The 19,829-nt window shown below is 44.4% G+C and overlaps 1 protein-coding gene across 3 annotated transcripts in view; it reads left to right on the forward strand.

Moving 5' to 3' along the window:
- adar (adenosine deaminase RNA specific) overlaps window positions 1-19,829 on the forward strand; it is a 113,444-nt gene that overhangs the window by 54,431 nt on the left and 39,184 nt on the right. For all 3 annotated transcript variants that reach the window (XM_073061236.1, XM_073061235.1, XM_073061237.1), the window contains exons 4-8: window positions 2,270-2,436; window positions 5,367-5,502; window positions 7,384-7,598; window positions 11,016-11,169; window positions 18,769-18,940. In XM_073061236.1, coding sequence (XP_072917337.1) covers window positions 2,270-2,436; window positions 5,367-5,502; window positions 7,384-7,598; window positions 11,016-11,169; window positions 18,769-18,940 — 844 coding nt within the window. The remainder of the gene's footprint in view (window positions 1-2,269; window positions 2,437-5,366; window positions 5,503-7,383; window positions 7,599-11,015; window positions 11,170-18,768; window positions 18,941-19,829) is intronic.

Below are 19,829 nucleotides of genomic sequence, written 5' to 3' on the forward strand. Positions count from 1 at the left end.
AAGGCTACAAAAGCATCTCTAGAGACCTGCGTGTTCATCAGTCCACAGAAAGAGAAATTGTCTACAAATGGAGGAACTACTCTCCTCAGGCTTGGGTGTCCTGCAAAGATCACTCCAGCAGCACAATGTGCAACGCTGAAGGAGATGAAACAGAACAAAAAGCAAAAGACCCGTAGAAATCTCTAGTACTTGCTGAAGTGTCTGTTCATATAAGAAAAAGACTAAACAAGAATGGTGTTCATGGAAGGACCACAGAGGAATCCACTGCTCTCCAAAAAATATTGCTTAACGTTTCAAGTTTCCAAAAGACCACCTGGATGTTTCGCAACGCTTCTGGGACAATGTTCTGTGGACAGATGAGACAGAAGTCGAACTTTTCAGCAGAGATGGAGGGAAGAGGGCACTGCACACCTCATCCCAACTGTCCAGCATGGTGGAAGGAGCATCATGGTTTGGGGCTGCTTTGCTGCCTCAGGGTCTGGACAGTTGTAATTGTTGAGGGGAAAAATGAATTCAAAATTGTATCAAGACTCTTTACTGGAGAATGTCAGGGTAGTTGTCTGTCATCTGAAGCTTAATAGAAGTTGGATGATGCAACAAGACAATGGTCCAAAACATAATAGTAGATCAACAACAGAATAGTTTGAAAAGAAGAAAATTCATGTTTTGGAATGGCAACGTCAGAACCCAGAATAACGCAATTGAAATGCTGTGGCATGACCTGAAGAGGGCCGTTCATTCAAGGTATCCCAGAAATATTGATGGACTGAAACAGTTTTGTATGGAGGAATGCTCTAAAATTCCTCCTCGCCATTGTGCATGTCTGATCAGCAGCTACAGGAAATGTTTGGTGGAGGTTATTGCTGCTGAAGGAAGGTCTGACAGTTATTAAATGCAAAAATTCATGTGCTTTTTCTGGCCTGAACTGAATGATTAAATAATGTGTTCAATAAAGGCATGAAAAGTGCAATTGTTTGTGTGTTATTAGTTTTGGCAGATTGTGTTTGTCTATTATTGTGACTTAAGGTTCACAAACTTTTTCTGGCAACTGTACCTTATAGATTTTGAGCCGTGGATCATGAAAATCACAATGAAATTTCCCTGACGTAGGGTCTCGGCCCGAAACATTGACAGTGCTTCTCCTTATAGATGCTACCTGGCCTGCTGTGTTCCACCAGCATTTTGTGTGTGTTGTATGAAATTTCCCTATCTTGCACCATTTTTTAAATTGTCGCCATTTGCTATTTCAACTCATAATTCAAGTTAATCAAAATGTTGTCCATAATGTAAGCTGAAATAGCGAATGCTGCGTAGTAGAATAGGTTTTAGAAAAGCTCTACATATTCAATATTTGAGACAGATGTTTCCCAGAATAACATGCCAAGATTAAGGAGGGAATTCATGTTAGTCCCAAATCAAGCAGATCGTCAATGACTCAATTCGAAGAACTTCTAGTGGGACCAGAAAAAATCGTATGGAAGCCATTCAAGGATATTGCTGAGAATTTTCTTGGCAACTACAGAGCACCAAATTCTGCGCAGCTGGTTGACAACATGCTTCAAGTATACAAACCATGAAGTGCAACATGTCACTTAAGCTTCAATTTCTGCATTCCCATTTAGTCTTCCCTCCCTGCAAATCTTGGTGCTGTCAGTGATGAGCACGGTGAAGGGTTTCACCAGGACATTGCACTCATGGAGAAAAAGTATCAGGACAATTGGAATTCGTCGGTGCTAACTGATTATTATTGGACACTTAAGCAAGAAGCCTCAGACATGGAGTACAAATGAAAATCATCAACGAAGCGTGTTTAGCTTAGTTGAAAGTATCAGAACTGTTATTCAATTAAATGAATTATATTTCAATAAAAGTAAATTTCTTGTTTCTCCAAATTTCTACATGTAGTCTGAAATTATATTTGTGTTCAGCTTCACACGGTCTATCATTAAAAAGTCAATTCTGAGGAAGTAACACATTCAAAAACATTTTGAATTTCAGTGTTATCTATAATTTTTTTTGCACCGTTTGTCTTCCTTTGCACATTGCTTGTTAGTCTCTGTAGTTTTTTCTGATTCTATTGTGTCTCTCTGTTCTATTGTGAATGCCTGCAAGAAATTAAGTCTCTATGCAATGTTTGATAATAAGTTTACTTTGGACCTGTAAACTATTAAACGGTTTGTCTGGTTTGTGGTAGAGTTATCATTCCATCCTCCGAAATCTACCAAATACATATTTAATCATTCTCTCCTCTCACCATGATCCCATCCAGTGCCCAACTGCTCTGAATGAAGCCAAGAATGAACCGTGCACTGCTTCTCAACCGATGCTGCCTGCCGGGAAGAACCCTGTCTGCATGTTGATGGAGTACGCACAGAAGTCGGGCAATGCCTGCGAATTCCAGCTTGTTTCGCAAAGTGGGCCTCCCCATGACCCCAGGTATGTGGAATTACTATCTACCAAACAGAGAACATCTCCCATAATGTTTTAACTCATCAGCTCAAAGCATTTAATTGCTGGGTATACTGACGCATTAAGTATTCCCAGGGACACAATTGCTTAAAGACTTTTAGTTATAAGGGAATCAAGAGGTATGAGATTAGAGAGAGGCTAAGTGGTGCCAACCTACTAGAGCAGCCACGATGTTAAGACCATAAGACTTGGCAGCAGAATTATGCCATTCACCCCATTTGAGTCTTCTCCACCATTCCATCATGGTTGATTTATTATCCGTCTGAACCCCTTTCTCCTGTTTTCTTCCCCCTGACCTTTGATGCCTTTACCAATCAGAAGCCTACCAACCTCTGCTTTAAATATTCCAATGACACAGCCTCTAGAGATGTCTGTGGCAGTGAATTCCACAGATTCATCATCCTCTGGCTAAAGAAATTCCTTCTCATCTCTTCTAAAGGGATGTCCTTGTATTTTGAGGCTATGGCCTCTGGTCCAGGATTCCCCCATCTTGCTGAATGTCAGAACAGGCACCAGAGGCCAAATAGTGTATCCTTGCTCAGACTGAAATTCAGGTAAACCACTCGTTCTGTATCCTGCATCTTAAGAATTGGGGGAAAAATATGGAAAAAGTGGTAAGCTGTCAGTGTAATGGATTAGTTGGCCTGCTGACCATCTTGTTTCCGAGTAGATTAAAAAAAAATTGGCAGAGCGGTTGAATCGGAATTAGTTTTGGTATCACTGATACATGTCGTGAAATTTGTTGTTTTGTAGCAGCAGTGCAAGTATAAATAAATTACAATAATAAATACATATAAAAGTTAAGTAAAATAGTGAGTTAGTGTTCATGGGATGGTTTATCGTCCATTCAGAAATCTGATGATGAAGGGGAAGAAACTTCCTAGCATGTTGAGTCTGTGTCTTCAGACTTCTGTACCTCCTCTCCAATGGTGGTAATAAGACATATCCTGGGGGAGTGGTGGGATCCTTAAAGATGGATGCCATTTTTTTTTTGAGGCATCGCCTTTTGAAGGTGTCCTCGATGTGGGGAGGCTAGTGCCCATGATGGAGCTGGCTGAGCTTCCAACCCATTCAGCTTAGTCTATGCATAATCCTGTGCAGTGGCCCCTTCGTACCAGACGGTGATGCAGCCAGTTGGAATGCTGTCCTCAGAATTGCATCTGGAGAAGTTTGCTAGAGTTGTTGGTGACGTTCCAAGTCTCCACAAGCTCTTAAGAGTGAACCTGTATTTATTTATGGAAGAATTTTCTGAACTTGCCCTCCAAAGGCTTTATAGCCAGCCCAAGGTTCAAGATTGTTTACTGCCATTCTTCAGAGCACGAGTGCAAAGGAGAACTCCAGATCCAATGCAGCATAAAAATCACAATAAGCATAAAATACAAACAACTGTAAATATTGAAGCAATCCGTAACCACAACGTACAAGGAACTGTTAAGCGTGACCATATATACATAAGAATCGCTTAGATACATAGACTAATTGTATGTACATAAAATGACGTTAGGTTCAGGAGTATCTGAACATCAAGCAGGAAATGATAAAGTAACAAAGTGACTCTTGTCAAGACGAACACCTCTAGGTAGCAGCAGGACATATGACAACACAGTATGTCAGTGCAGGTAAGAGGTGTGGGGTGTAAGCGTAAAGTGACAGTGCACGGGGAGGTGATAAGCTCTGTAGGGCTGTGGAGTGGAATGGCTGCTGAATGTGTAGTGGCAAGTGGGTTAATGGGTGGAGGCATTAATCAGCCTAATGGCTTTGGCAGGGTCTAGGGGTAACTGTTACTGAGTAGTGGTCCTGGCGTGGAGCTGAGTACCTAGTTAAGTTGTCAGCGTTGAGGTGCAAAAATACATTTGCCAATTTTCACAATGTGCGAGCAGATTCCTCCCTACCCCCCCCCCCCCAGTGAATAACAATATAACTTTATGCATTCAAGGGCTGTGGTGGAGGGAGAATCTTCCCCCAGTCTTTGTGATAACGACAGTGTGTTTTTTGTTTACCTGCACCTATTGGGCAAATGGATCCCATTTATCATCTGATGTGAGCACAGTCATTACGATGGTGTGAGAACTCCCTCAGTACTATCCCCAGAGCCTCTTGTACTAACCCAAGAAACACGAGTCTCAGGTAGGCTTGAGATCAGAGTGAGGACTTGGCAAGTAAATTGATGTCGCATGTCACATTAGTTTGTTACTTTTTAATAAATTCTGTAAGAGCTTTTGGAATTAGTTTATTATTGTTATTCATTTATTATTGTACCGAGATACAGTGAAAATATTGTCACACAGATCAGATCATTAGAAAGTGGTTTGAGCTAAAGCAATGTAAAAAATAACAATGTAACAGCTACAGAGAGAGTGCATTGCTGATATATAAGGTCCAGGTTTATCACAAGATAGATTGTGAGGTCAAGAATCTATCTTACCATACAAGGCATCCGTTTAAGTGTCTGATAGCAGTGGGGTAGAAGCTGTCCTTGAGCCTGGTGGTACATGAGTTTTTAATCTTCTGCTGGAAGGGAGAAGAGAGATTGTTTGGGGTGGGTGAAGTCTTTTATGCTGGCTGTTTTACTGAGGCTGTGAGCCATCTGACAAGAGTTCCCAGAGAGGAGGCTGGTTTCCTTGAAGTGCTGAGCTTTGACCTTCCAGATGATGCTATGTGGGGATGTGACATTCTGAGGGCTAAAGTGCTACTTTTAACTTAGTATAGTGGTTAATTAATGTATTAGATAACTTGCAGATGAAATGTTTGTTTCTCCAAGGTTAAAAATTCCTTATGATGCAGGAATAAATCTGGCATTTCTAGTATTTCCCCCTCCTTGCTGCAACCCATGACTGGTTTTATTTTGCTCTTTTTGACGTCAATGTTATTGTCATGTTTTAAACTCTGCTCCATAGATTCACCATCATGGTCAAATTGGGCAATGAGACCTTTCCCGCTGCCACAGCAAACAGCAAAAAACTGGCCAAGATGTTAGCAGCAAAGACGGCTGTCCTCCTCCTCCTCGGGAATTCTCCTCAGTTTCCTGCAAGGGTAAGCCATGGACCTGCCTAGTGATGGTAAGGTCACCTTCTCTAATCCGGTGGTTTGATCGAGAGGGTGAGGAGGATGTGGTGTGTGGAACTGATGAGCGATATCACAGAGCAGCTCTGTTATTTCAAATGATTCATCCCACCCACTGGGATTTTAAAATCTGTCACAGTATTTTACTGTACATGCCAGGAACATCAAGCAATGCTTGTAAGACCTTTTCTGTCTTTATACGTGTATATCTCTGTCCATCTATTTGAATGCATGACGTAGAGTTGTCTGGTACACAAAGAGGCCTCTTGGCCCACTTCATCCATGCTATTTATTTATTTAACGATACAGCACAATAGTAGGCCCTTCTCGTCCAGTAAGTCCGTGACGTCCAAACACGCCAAGTGACCAACTAACCTACTCACCTTTGGGATGTGGGAGAAAACTGGAGCACCCGGTGGAAACCCACACAGTGGGAGAGCATAAAACTCCCTATACACAGCGGCGGGAGCTGAACCTGGGTGGCTGGTGCTGTAGAACATTACACTGAGCACTACTCTTCCTGCCCCATATCGTGTATATCTGTGCTACTTCCTTAATTCCATATCCCTTTATGCCTTGCTTATTCACATACTTGGTCAATGTCATTACCATTCCTTTTCCCACCACTTCCTCCAGCAGCTTATTCCAGACCCCAACTACTTTGTGCTATTGTTTATGTATTTATTCACATTTTATTCCATCTCTGTATTTTTTAACTTTATTTTTATACTCTATAATTGTATGTTGTGCCAACACACCACAGCAATTTCATAATAAATGTAAATATGTATGGTGATGCATTTGGCCCTTGAGGCATCGGCTGATCTCAGAATTGGTTTATTATTGCTATGTGCAAAGCTTGTCCTGCATACTGTTCATACAGATTAGATCATTACACGGTGCATTGAGCTAGAATAAGGTTAAACAACAGCACTGCAGAATAAAGTGTAAACGCTACAGAAAAAGTGCAGTGCAGGTAAATGATAAAGTGCAAGATCATAACGAGGAAGATTGTGAGGCCGAGAGTCCATCTTCTTGTACACGATACTGATTACAGTGGGATAGAAAGTGTCCTTGAGCGTGGTGGTACGTGCTTTCAAACTTCTGTATCTTCTGCCAGATGGGAGGAGGGAGAGGAGAGAAATGTCCAGAGTGGGTGGGGTCTTTGATTATTTTGGCTGCTTTACTGAGGCAGGGAGGCTGGTTCCTGTGATGTGCTGAGTTGCATTCTCAACTCTCTGTAGCTTCTTGCAGCCATGCGCAGAGCCGTTAGGTGCCTAGGCAGAATGCTTTCTATGGTAAGAGTGTTGGGACATGCCAGATTTCTTTAGTCTCCTGAGGAGGCAGAGGCATTGCTAAGTTTTCTCGACCATGGCATCAACTTGGTTGGACCTGGTGATGTTCACACTGAGGAACTTGAAGCTCTCAACCTCAACAGCGTTGATGTGACAGGAGCATATACATCATCCTCTCCTCCTGAGCTCAATGACCAGCTCTGTTGTTGAATTTGAGGGAAAACTTGCTGTCATGACAGCACTACACTATCTCCTTCCTGATCTCCGATGCATTGTTGGAGATTTGGCCCACTACAGTGGTATCATCCGCAAACTTGCAGACAAGGTTAGAGCAGAATCTGGTCACGACATCATGAGTATATTCGGAGTAGGCTGATTAATTCTGGCATTTTTCATTTTGTTTTATTGTAGTCCACGCATGCCTTTGAGCATTGTTGTTTCCACATGACGTCAGGTCATTGTTCTACCTGCTCGATTATGATTCAGACTTCCCTCCCCTGTGCCGCCCTGAACTTTTCTGTTTCACCAGTAACTAAATCTCTCCTCAATCTGACAGCCCTCAGACGTGAACACAGAGAATTCGGTTGCACAGAGCCCCGTTCCAACCCTGGTGCCAATGGACTTCGACACTGCCCAGTCGGGAGGCCTGAGTGAACTGATCGCCTACCTGAATAAGAACCCCATCGGCGGCCTTTTGGAATACGCACGCTCGAAAGGCTTTGCAGCAGAGCTCAAGATGATCGATCAGTCGGGCCCACCGCATGACCCAAGGTCAGTGTGATCTTTCTGTACCCCCTCCACTGGTTTCCATCTCCCCTTTCCTTCTCTTTACCTTCAGCCACCTGGCTTCTATCCCCCTCGCCCTTCGTTCTCCCTCGCCCTTCGTTCTCCCTCGCCCTTCGTTCTCCCTCGCCCTTCGTTCTCCCTCGCCCTTCGTTCTCCCTCGCCCTTCGTTCTCCCTCGCCCTTCGTTCTCCCTCACCTTCTCCCTCTCCCTCGGTTCTCCCTCTCCCTCTCCCTCGGTTCTCCCTCTCTCCCTTCGTTCTCCCCCTCCCCTTCTCTTTCAGTCTCGTCTCTTTCTGTTACATTTACTTTTCACCGTCCCAGTTCTCCTGTGTACTTCCAGTCTTTACACAAAAACAAAAAACATCCTGCTTAATTACAGACACCACCCTTTCCAAAATTGGCATGTGTAGGCAAACAGGATTCTGAGCCATTCAGCACTAAACGTGAAATGCTGGCGGCTCTGCTCGCTGGTGAGAGATCGCAAAGCACTAGTGTGGGGGATTGATTTCTGTGTCTGTGCTGTGGCTAATTGAGCCTTGTGACCAAGCTGTTTGCTGGGCGCTGTGTCACCTTGCGTGGCTGGGAACTGCGGTTACTATTTCTGTGAATATATCGTCACCTTGCCACGGAGGTGTGGGAAGTTGATCATTGCTCACCATTTAAAGCTCTTCAGCTGAGCTACAGATTTGCATTTTAGTCTATTCCTGAGCTAGAATCTTGCAGAAAGAGTGGAGTCACTCATCTCACAGTGGTTTCTGTAGGTCTACTCTCAGTGGTTAATTAGGCACACCATTAATCAATATCTTTTCAGCCAATCAAGTGCTAGCAACTTACTGCATAAAAGCATGCAGACATGGCCAGGAGGTTCAGATGTTGTTCAGACCCAACATCAGAATGGGAAAGTAATGTGTCTAAGTGACAGGAAATGTACGAGCTGGGATGGTTTGAGTAGCTCAGAAACTACTGGTCACCTGGAATCTTCATGCGAAACAGCTATAGAGCTTACAGAGAAATGTGTGCAAAACAAAAAGACATCCAGTGAGCAGCAATTCTGCAGGTGAAAGCGCCTTGTTAATGAGAGAGGTCAAAGGAGAATGTCCAGCCTGGTTCAAGGTGACAGGAAAGCGACAAAAACTCAAATCACCACACGGCATGCAGAAGAGCATCTCTGAACACACATGTTGAACTCTGAAGTGGATGGGCTACACCAGCAGAAGACCATGAACATACACTCAGAGACCACTTCATTAGGTACAGAAGGTACCCCATAAAGTGGTCGCTGAGTATATGCGCTGTCCTTCCTAAATTCCTTATCCAGCTGTGTCCAATCGATTCAAAGTTGAACTAGCAATAATATCTGATTCCATCATTGCTGAGGTAGCAATTCCCAGAACTTCATCAGCCTGATAGTCTGTGTTCACCTCTCTCATTGCAATCATTTCCCATTTGAATTGTTGATGTTTAAAGCATTGCATTTTCCTGATAGGAGACCCATTCAGCCCATTATTTCTGTGCTGGGTCCCAGAGGAGTTGCTTTCCCCCGTTTCCCTGACAGGGCATAACTCTAAGGTGTTGGGATGAAAATATAGAGGTCCACAGACTCTCAGTTTGGGTAGGAGTTCATGGCATAAGAAAGGTTTGGAACCCCTGCATTACAGAGGTTTAAGGAGACTTGGATAGCCACATGGATGAAAGAAAAATGAAGCGCTATTTGGGAAGGAAGGGTTAGGTTGATCTTGGAGTAGGGTAAAGGATCAGTACAACATCATGGCCAAAGGGCCTGTACTGTGTGTACTGTTCTTTTTCAAAGTTCTTTCTTAAGTGCCCATTAACCTAATAATACCCACTTTCACTGAGGGCAAATTTCAGCAGACAGTTAACCAACCAACCAGCACAGTGTAAGTGGAAATGGGGGTGGAGTCCCATGCGGTCACAAGGAGAATGTGCAAACTCCGCACGTTAAGTGCCTCGGGTCAGGATTAGATCGGGCTCACTGGAGCTGTTGACACACAATCTGGCATGGGAGGACTGAGTGGAAGTTATCCAAAATTCGTCTCTTCACATGTTCCTCTGGTTCAGGCAATTATCCATCTTTCCTACATGGGCTGTAGTGGTCTCCCCCATGGTGAGGCATTCTGTGAACCATCATCTGACTGATCTCTGCTGATTCTGCCAGGCTCTTGAGGGACAAACAAATGCTGGAGGTACTCAGTGGATCAGGCAGCATCTATGGAGGGGAATATACAGTTGACATTTTGTCAGAATTGGAAAGGAAGAGAGCAGAACCCAGGATAAGAAGGTGGGGTGGTGTACGAGGTGGCAGGTAATAGATGAGTCCAGGGGAGGGTGAAGTTGGCTGAGAGTATGGAACAGTACAGTTCAGTCTCTTTGGCCCACAGTGTTGTGCTGATCTTTTACCCTACTCCAAGATCAATCTAACCCTTCCCTCCTACATAGCCTGCATTTTTCCAAGAGTCTCTTAAATGCCCCTAAAGTATCTGCCTCTACCACTGCCCCTAGCAGTGTGTTAAATGCACCAACTATGTGTTTTAGAAAAAACACCTACCTCTGATGTACTTAAAATTAACCTTATAATTATGCCTTCTTGTATTAGCCATTTCTGCTCGAGGGAAAAATGTCTCTGGCTATCCGCTCAATCTATTCCTCTTGTCTTATACACCTCTGTAAAGTTACCTCTTATTTTCCTTTGCTCCAGAGAAAAACCCAAACTTGCTCCACCTTTCTAAACCAGGCAGCATCCTGTAAATCTCGTGCACCCTCTCTAAAGATCCTACATCCCTCCTATAATGAGGCGACCAGAACTAAGCACAAGTGCTGAGCATTTCAGAGAGCTTCAGTATTACTTCATGGATCTTTAACTTCATTTCCCAACCAATGAAGGCCAGCACCATACACCATCCTAACAACTCTATCATGAACTACACCTTCAAGGAATCTTCAGATGTGGGCCCTGAGTCCTCTGTTCCTTCGCACTGCCGAGAATCCTGCCATTAACCCTGTTTACTGCTTTCAAATTTGACTTTACAGGGTGAATCACTTCACACTTTTCCAGGTTGAACTCCATCTGCAACTTCTCAGCCCTCTGCATCCCTTTGTAACCTACAACAACCTTACACACTATCCACAACTCCACCAACCTTTATGTCAGCTGCAGACTCACTAAAGGTGAAAAATTACCAGCGGTACACAGAAATGGCAGACCCTATCACTGTGATCGTACTAAATGAGTCGGGAGGGGTACTTCTGATCTATCAGTATGAATTACCTGTGAAACCTCACTGCACGGTTCAAAGATGAGAAGTGGGTTAGGTTGTGTTTTACCCTTTAACACTGCTTCATACTCATACACGAGCTGAGAGACACCTCCTTCATTGTCTTGCAGGTTTACCTACCAGGCGAAGGTCGGGGGCCGCTGGTTCCCTCCGGTGAGTTCAAGCAGCAAGAAGCAGGCAAAACAGGAAGCGGCAGACGCCGCGCTCCGTGTCCTCATTGGCGAAGGTGAGAAGGCAGTGCGGACTGGAGAATTCAGCTCTGAGGTAGGTGCCACAGGACCGGGTGGTTTATGGGGCTGTGGACCGATGACTCATGATAGTCCATTAGAATTAGCGGCAAGTGGCGTAGATTGGTAAATTGGTTTACTATTGTCACATGTACTGAGCTACAATGAAAAAAAATTTGTTTTGAACCCTGTCCTTACAGATTATTTAATCCCGACAATGTTTTGAGGTAGTGAAAGGGAAAAGGAGAATGCAAAATAAAGTGTTACAGTTACAGAAAAAGTCCAGGCACACAATAAGGTGCAAGGTCACAATGAGGTAGATCATATTTTTATTTTACTTAGAGGTACAACACTGAACAGGCCCTTCCAGCCCAGTGAGCCACACCGCCCAACGACCCACTGATTTGACCCGAGCCTAATCACAGGACAATTTAACAATTACCAATTATCCTACTAACTGGTGTGTCTTTGAACCGTGGAAGAAAACTGGAGCACCCAGAGGAAATCTATTCAGGTATGGGAGAGAACGTGCAAGCTCCTATTAGACGGCGCCAGAATTGAACTCCAAATTCCAACATCCTGAGCTTGTAATTGTGTCGTGCTAGTGGCCACACTACCATGGCGACCCCAAGAGTGCACTATTGTACTGGAGCTGCTCACTCTTGACCACACGAGTGTCTTGACAGTAAGAATCGGCATCATACGCTGCACTAGGCAGTATATGATGGTGATTCTTACTGTCACGGCACGTGTGTGGTAAAGAGCAAGCAGATCCAGTGCAGTTAACTTGATCCATCGCCTCTGCCACCGAATGACAGGAGTGGCAGGCATGAGCAAGCACCTCCCAGATCCCCAGGGGAAGTGTCAGACTGATGGCTGGCTGAAGGTGATCAGCTGCACGTGAGCTGGGAGGTGGCAGATGGTGGGAGGCTGTACTGGGCACACCCGGGTTCTGAGAACAGCGTGCTGAGAAACTGAGAGAAAACCACTGGTGGACGGGTTCGTATCTCAGGATATATGAAAGGACGTCTGCCTGCTGACCTCTGGAGACGTTCTTGCTGCTGCAGCAGGAACAGCCATGAGGAGCCAGAGATCCATTTAGATACACCGTGCCTTAAACCCAAGGCAGTGTGTGCCGACTATGCATGGTACAGTGTGTGCAGGGATATTACTGTCAGGCCTGAGGTGGCAGCAAAGAGGGGGAACGGTGATGAGGTTTCAGGTCTATATCTTCCCTGTGTCATATCAAAGCCTGGCAGATAGGGGTCAGGTCGATTGTGCTTAATTTACAGACCTTCACCCAGGTCATGATGTATTTTTCAGTATTACAAGTATAAAGCCATGAGGGGGACACGCAGTGTGAATGAGCTCAGTCTTTTCCCCAGGAATGGGTAGTGCAGAACCAAGGGGGCACAAGTTTTAAGGTGAGATTGAGCAAGAAGGGGTGGTATAGCCAACGAGCTGCCAGAGGAAGTTGCTAAGGCAGATACAATGACAACAATTTAAAGATAGTTTAACAGGTTCACCGATAACGGTTAGAGTCCTACAAGCAGTAGGCGACAGATTTGGGCCCTCCGGCCCAACAAGCCCATGCCAGCATTCAAACTTCCTGCACTCAGCCTATATCCTTTTAAAACCCCATCCCTGCACATACACATCCACATCAAACTCAAATGTATTATCGAAGTATGCAGATGTCACCGTATACTACCCTGTGGTTTGTTCACTTGTGCTTTTTAATTGACACTGGAAAATGATGCTGGTGAGGTAGTAATGGGGGATAAAGAAATAGCAGATGAACTTAATAGGTACTTTGCATCTGTCTTCACTGTGGAAGACACTAGCAGTGTGCCAGACATCCGTGAGTGTCAGGGAGCAGGAGTGTGTGCCACTGTTATTACAAAGGGAAAAGTGCTAGGCAAATTCAAAGGTCTTAAGGTGGATGAGACACCTGGGCCAGATGGACTACATCCCTGAGTCCTGAGCAAAGATGCTGAAAAGATAACAGATGCATTGGTCATGATGTTTCAAGAATCACTTGATTCTGGCATGGTCGCAGAGGACTAGAAGATTGCAAATGTCACTCCACTCTTTAAGAAGGGAGGAAGGCAAAAGAAAGGAGATTATAGGCCAGTTAGCCTAACCTCAGTGTTGGGAAGGTGTCAGAATTTATTATTAAGAATGAGGATTTGAGATACTTGGAGACTAATGATAAAATAAGTCAAAATCAGGATGGTTTCTGTGAAGGGTAATCTTGCCTGACAAATCTGTTAGAATTCCTTGAGAAAATAACAAGCAGGGTGGACAAAGGAGAGGCAGTGGATGTCATTTACTTGGATTTTCCGAAGGTGTTTGATTAAGTGTCACACCTGAAGTTGCTTAACAAGATAAAATTCTATGGCATTACAGGAAAGATACTGGCACAGATAGCAGAATGACTGACAGGTAGGAGGCAGCGTGTGGAAATAAACGGGGCCTTTTCTGGTTGGCTGCCGGAGACTAGTGGTTTTCCTCAGGGGGTCCCTGCTGCTCAGTGAAATTGATGGCTTTGTGGCAAAATTTGCGGATGATACAAAGATAGGTAGTGCTGAGGAAGCAATGCAAATTGAAAGAATGGACAAAAAAGTGGTGGATGGAATACAGTGTTGGGATATGTGTGATAATGTATTTTGGTGAAAGGAACAATAGTGCGGACTATTATCTAAATGGGGAGAAGGTTCAAACGTCAGAGGTGCAAGGGGCTTCGGAGTCCTCATGCAAGAATCCTGGAAGGTTGATTTACAGGTTGAGTCTGTGGTAAAGAAGGCAAATGCATTGTTGGCATTTATTTCAAGGGGAATAGAATATAAGAGCAAGGAGATAATGCTGAAGCTTTATAGGACACTAGTCAACAATATTGACAACAGTTTTGGGCCCGTATCTCAGAAAGGATGTGTTGTCATTGGAGAGAGTTCAGAGGGGGTTCATGAGGATGATTCTGGGCTTGAAGGGATTAACATGTGAGGAACGTGTGGCAGCTTTGGGCTTGTACTCACTGAAGTTTAGAAGAATTGCGGTGGTTCTCATTGAAACCTACCGAATGTTGAAAGGAAAACATTCCAAATGTTGAAAGGAGAGGATGTTTCCTATGGTGGGGGTATCCAGAACTAGAGGGCGCAGCCTCAAAATTGAGGCGACCCTTTAGAACCGAGGTAAGGAGGATTTTTTTTTTAGCCAGAAAGTAGTAAATCTGCGGAATGCTCTGCCACAGACTGCGGTGGAGGCCAGGTCCATGCGTATATTTAAGGTGGAAGTTGACCATTTCCAGATTGGTCAGGGCATCAAAGGATATGGTGAGAAGGCAGGTGTATGGGGTTGAGTGGGATCTGGGATCAGCCATGATGGAATGGTGGAGCAGACACAAGGGGCCGAATGGCTTCTTTTCCTATGTCTTATGGTCACTATTGTACTTGCCTCCATTGTTACAGGGATATGTACCTAGTGCAGTAAATGGCTGGAGTCTCCTAAGGAACTACATCTGCGTGAAGTACATCCAGCTGCAGCTCCTTGAAGACCATGTTAGAGAGCTGGAGGAGCAGCTGGATGACCTTTGGCTTGTACAGGAGATAATTGATCAGGGTTACAGGGAAGTAGTCACCCCTCAGTTGCAGGAAATGAGTAACGGTGACTATCGGGAGAAATGGACATGTGAATAGGCAGTTAGTGCAGAGCACCCCTCTGGCAATTCCCCTCAATAATAAGTATACGGGTTTGGATAATGTTGTGGGGGATGACCTCCCAGGGAAATGCCATGGAGACTGGGTTACTGGTACTGAGCATGGGTCCATGGTGCAGAAGGGAGAGAGGGAGAAGAGGGGAGTGGTAGTGATAGGGGTCTCAATAGTCAGGGAACAGATAGGAAATTCTGTGAATGTGAACAGGACACCCGGATGATATGTTGCCTCCCAGGTGCCAGGGTCAGGGATGTCTTGGATCAAGTCCATGACATTTTGGAGAGGGAGGGAAAGCAGCCAGATGCCTTGGTACATATAGGAACCAATAACAGGAAGGAAAAGTAAAGCGATCCTGAGAAGAGAATTTAGAGAAGCAGGATCTCGCAGGGAGTAATTTCTGGATTTTGCCTGTGCCATGCGCCAGTGAGGGTAAAAACAGGATGATTTGGCAGATTAATGTATGACTGAGAAGCTGGTGCAGCAGGCAGGGCTTTAGGTTCTTGGATCATTTGGGCTCTCTTCTGGGGAAGGTTCAGAAGTGTCGGATTGCACCTGAACCTGAAGGGAGCCAATATTTTCATGGGCAGGTTTGTTAAATCTATTGGGGAGGATTTAAGCTAGTTTGGCGGGGGGGGGGGGGGGGGGGGGGGGGTGGTGCGGTGGTGGGAACCAGAGTGAAGGGACTCAGGATAGGACAGATGGTAAAAAAGCAAAGACAGCGTGCAGACTGTCAGGAAGGGTAGGTATATGATAGGACATAATTGCGGCCAGCAGGGTGAGTATCAGTGCATTAGGAACACAGATTCAAAAAGGGTAGCAAATACAGTACTCGACGTGTTATATCTCATTGCACAGAATACAAGAAATAAGGTGGATGATCTTGTTGCACTATTGCAGATTGTCAGGTATGATATTGTGGCCATCACTGAATCATGATAGAAGGATGGTTGTAGATGGGAGTTGTATTTCCAAAGTTACACATTGTATCAGAGGGATAGGAAGGTAGGCAGAGGGGGTGGCGTGGCGTGGCTTTGCTGGTAAAGAATGGCATCAAATCAGTAGAAAGATATGACATAGGATTGGAATCCTTGTGGGTTGAGTTAAGAACCTGCAAGGGTAAAAGGACTCTGTTGGCAGTTACATACAGGCCTCCGAACAGTGGCTGGGATGTGGACCACAGATTACAACAAGAAATAGAAAAGGTGTGTCAAAAGAGCAATGTTATGATAGTCATGGGAGATTTTAATATGCAGGTCGATTGTGAAAATCAGGTTGGAAATGGATCTCAAGAGAGCGAGTTTGTTGAATACCTGTGATAGCTTTTTAGATCAGTTTCTCGTTGAGCCTACTAGAGGATTGGCTATACTGGATTGGGTGTTAGGTAATGAGGGAGCTTAAGGTAAAAGAACCCGCAGGAGACAGTGATTATAATATGATTGAATTCAATTTGAAATTTGATAGGGAGAAAGTAAAGTCTGGCATAGCGTTATTTCAGTGGAGTAAGGGAAACTACAGTGGTATGAGAGAGGAGTTGGCCAAATTAAATTGGAAGGAGATACTGGCAGGGATGAAAGCAGAGCAGCAACGGCGTGAGTTTCTGGGGAAAATGAGGAAGGTGCAGGATAGATGTATTCCAAAATGAAGAAATGCTCAACTGGCAAAATAGTACAACTGTGGCTGACAAAGGAAGTCGAAGCTATTGTAAAAGCAAAAGAGGGGGCAGACAGCAATGCAGAAATTAGTGGGAAGAATTGGGAAGCTTTAAAAAAGCTACAGAGAGCAACTATAAGAATCATTGGGACAGAAAAAATGAAATATGAAAGCAAGCTAGTAAACAATATCAAAGTGGATAGTAAAACCTTTTTTTCAAGTGTGCAAAAAATAAAAGAGAGATGAAAGTAGCTATAGGACCGCTAGAAAATGAGGCTGGAGAAATAGTAATGGGGGACAAGCAGATGGCAGATGAACTAAATAAATATTTTGCATCAGTCTTCACTGTGGAAGGTAGTAGCAGTGGGCTAGATGTTGAAGGCTGTGAGGGAAGAGAAATGAGTGCAGTTACTGTTACAAGGGAGAAGGTGCTCAAAAAGCTGAAAGACCTAAGGGTACACAAGTCACCTGGACCAGATGAACTCCACCCCAGGGTTCTGAAAGAGGTAGCGGTAGAGATTGTGGAGGCACTAGTAATGATCTTTCCAAAAATCATTGGACTCTGGCATGGTGCCAGAGGACACTAAAACTGCAAATGTCACTCCATTCTTTAAGAAAGGAGGAAGGCAGCAGAAAGGAAATTATAGACCAGTTAGCCTGACCTCAGTGGTTGTGTAGATGTTGGAGTCAGTTGTTGAGGATGAGGTTATGGAGTACTTGGTGACACAGGACAAGATAGGACAAAGTTACAATGGTTTCCTTAAGACAAATTTTTGCCTGACAAACCTGTTAGAATTCTTTAAAGAGATTACAAGTAGGATAGATAAATGGGATGCAGTGGCTGTTGTATATTTGGACTTTCAGAAGGCCTTTGACAAGGTGCCACACATGAGGCTACTTACCAAGTTAAGAGCCCATGGTGTCAGAGTAAAGTTACTGACATGGTTAGAGCATTGGCTGATTGGTAAGAGGCAGTGAGTGGGAATAAAAGGATCCTTTTCTGGTTGGCTGCCAGTGACTATTGGTGTTCCACAGGGATTGGTGTTGGGACCACTTTTTATGCTGTATATCAGTGATTTAGATGATGGAATAGGCGGCTTTGTCGTCAGATGATACAAAGATTGGTGGAGGGGCAGGTAGTGTTGAGGAAACAGGTAGGGTGCAGAAAGACTTAGATTAGGAGAATGGGCAAGAGAGTTGCAAGTGAAATGCAGTGTTGGAAATTGCGTAGTCATGCACTCTGGTAGAAGAAATAAATATACAGATGATTTTCTAAACAAAGAGAAAAACCAAATATCTGAGAGGCAAAGGAACTTGGGAGTCCTTGTGCAGACCCCCTAAAGGTAACTTGCGGGTTGAGTCAGTGGTGAGGAAGACAAATGCAATGTTAACATTCATTTCAAGAGATCTGGAATACAAGAGCAGGGATGTGATGCTGAGGCTTTATAAGGCACTGGTGAGACCTCACCTTGAGTATTGGGAACAGTTTTGGGCTCCTCATCTAAGAAAAGCTGTGCTGACATTGGATCGGGTTCAGAGGAACTTCACAAGGATGATTTTGGGAATGAAAGGGTTATCATACAAGGAACACTTGATAGTTCTGGGTCTGTACTCACTGGAAATTAGAAGGATGAGAGGGGACCTCATTGAAACCTTTCAAATGTTGAAAGGCCTAGACAGAATAGATGTGGAAAGGATCTTTCCCATGGTGGCAGAGTCTAGGGCAAGAGGGCACAGTCTCAGGTTAGAGGGACATTCATTTAAAGCAGAGATATGGAGAGATTTCTCTAGCCAGAGGGTGGTGAGTTTGTGGAATCTATTACCAGGCACTGTGGAGGCAAGGTTGTTGGGCATATGTAGGACAGAGCTTAATAAGGTATTGATTGGAGATGACATCAAAGTTACGGGGAGAAGGTCAGGGGTGGGGCTGAGGAAGGAAAAAAGGATTAGCCATGATTGACTGGTGGAGCAGACTGGATAGGCCAAATGGTCTAATTCTGCTTCTAGGTCTTATGAGATGGGCCGTATGCAGGCAAATGGGAATGGCTTGGGTGGGGGTTTGGTCAACATGGACCAGTGGGCTGAAGGGCCTGTTTCCATAGCTTTATTGATTAACATCAGTGAATGTGCAATAATATTTTTCCATAAATGCTTGGTTATGTCGGGGTTGAGGGGAGCTTGATTTCAGGCTAGTATATTGGCTGGGTTTAGGTTGGGGTTTAGCCAGGCCAATGTCCGCCTCGTGCGCTGCAGATCTCCCTGTTGTCTTCCAGCTGCCCATGTCAGGAGGCACGATGCATGACCAGATTGCCATGCTCAGTCACCAGTGTTTCAACAATCTGACTGCCCGCATTCAACACAGTCTGCTGGGCCGCAAGATCCTAGCCGCCATCATCATGAAGAAGGCCGATGAGGACCTGGGGACCACGGTCAGCCTGGGCACAGGTACGTCATTGCGGGAGGCTGTGTGAATGGCAAAGGGGTCTGTGCTGCCACTGTACTGCTCAGCTGTCACACAGACCAGCTAAATATGTTCAACGTTCAAAGTAAATTTCTTATCAAAGTACATGTATGTCACCAAATACTACACTGAGATTCATTTTCTTTTGGGCGTTGATGGTAAATACAAAGAAGTGCAATAGAATCAATGAAAAACCGCACCCAAATTAAGATAAACAACTAGTGTGCAAACAAAATTGTGCAAATACACAAAAATACAACATAATAAATATTGAGAATATGAGTTGTATAGTCATTGAAAGTGAGTCCATAGGTTGTAGAATCAGTTCGGTGTTGTGGTGAATGAAGTTATCCATGTTGATTCAGGAGCCTGATGGTTGTAGGGTAACAACTGTTCCTGAACCTGGTGGTGCGGGACCTAAGGTAGCAAGAAGAGAGCATGGCCTGGATGGTGGTGCTCTGCACATCTACCAAATTCAAAATGCCCACTGTCCAACACTGTGTGCAGGACCAGAAACCTTACATAATCAGAAATTGGAATTGCTTTAATGTTGTCTCATGTACAGAGATACAGTGAAAAAGCTTGTCTTGCATACTGTTCATACAGATCAGGTCATTACACAGGGCATTGAGGTAAAACAGTAACAGAATGCCGAATAAAGTGTAACAGTTACAGAAGAAGTGAAGTGCAGGTAAACAATAAGGTGCAAGATTATAACAAGGGAGATTATGGGGTCAAGAGTCTGTCTTATCCTAGTAGAGGACCGTTCAGCAGTCTTATAACAGCAGATAGAAGCTGTCCTTGTGCCTGATGTTATTTGCTTTCAGGCTTTTGTATCTTTTGCCCAATTATCTGGGATGGGTGGGGTCTTTG

The sequence above is a fragment of the Hemitrygon akajei genome, chromosome 11 (genome assembly GCF_048418815.1).
Source record: "Hemitrygon akajei chromosome 11, sHemAka1.3, whole genome shotgun sequence".
Taxonomy (NCBI): domain Eukaryota; kingdom Metazoa; phylum Chordata; class Chondrichthyes; order Myliobatiformes; family Dasyatidae; genus Hemitrygon; species Hemitrygon akajei.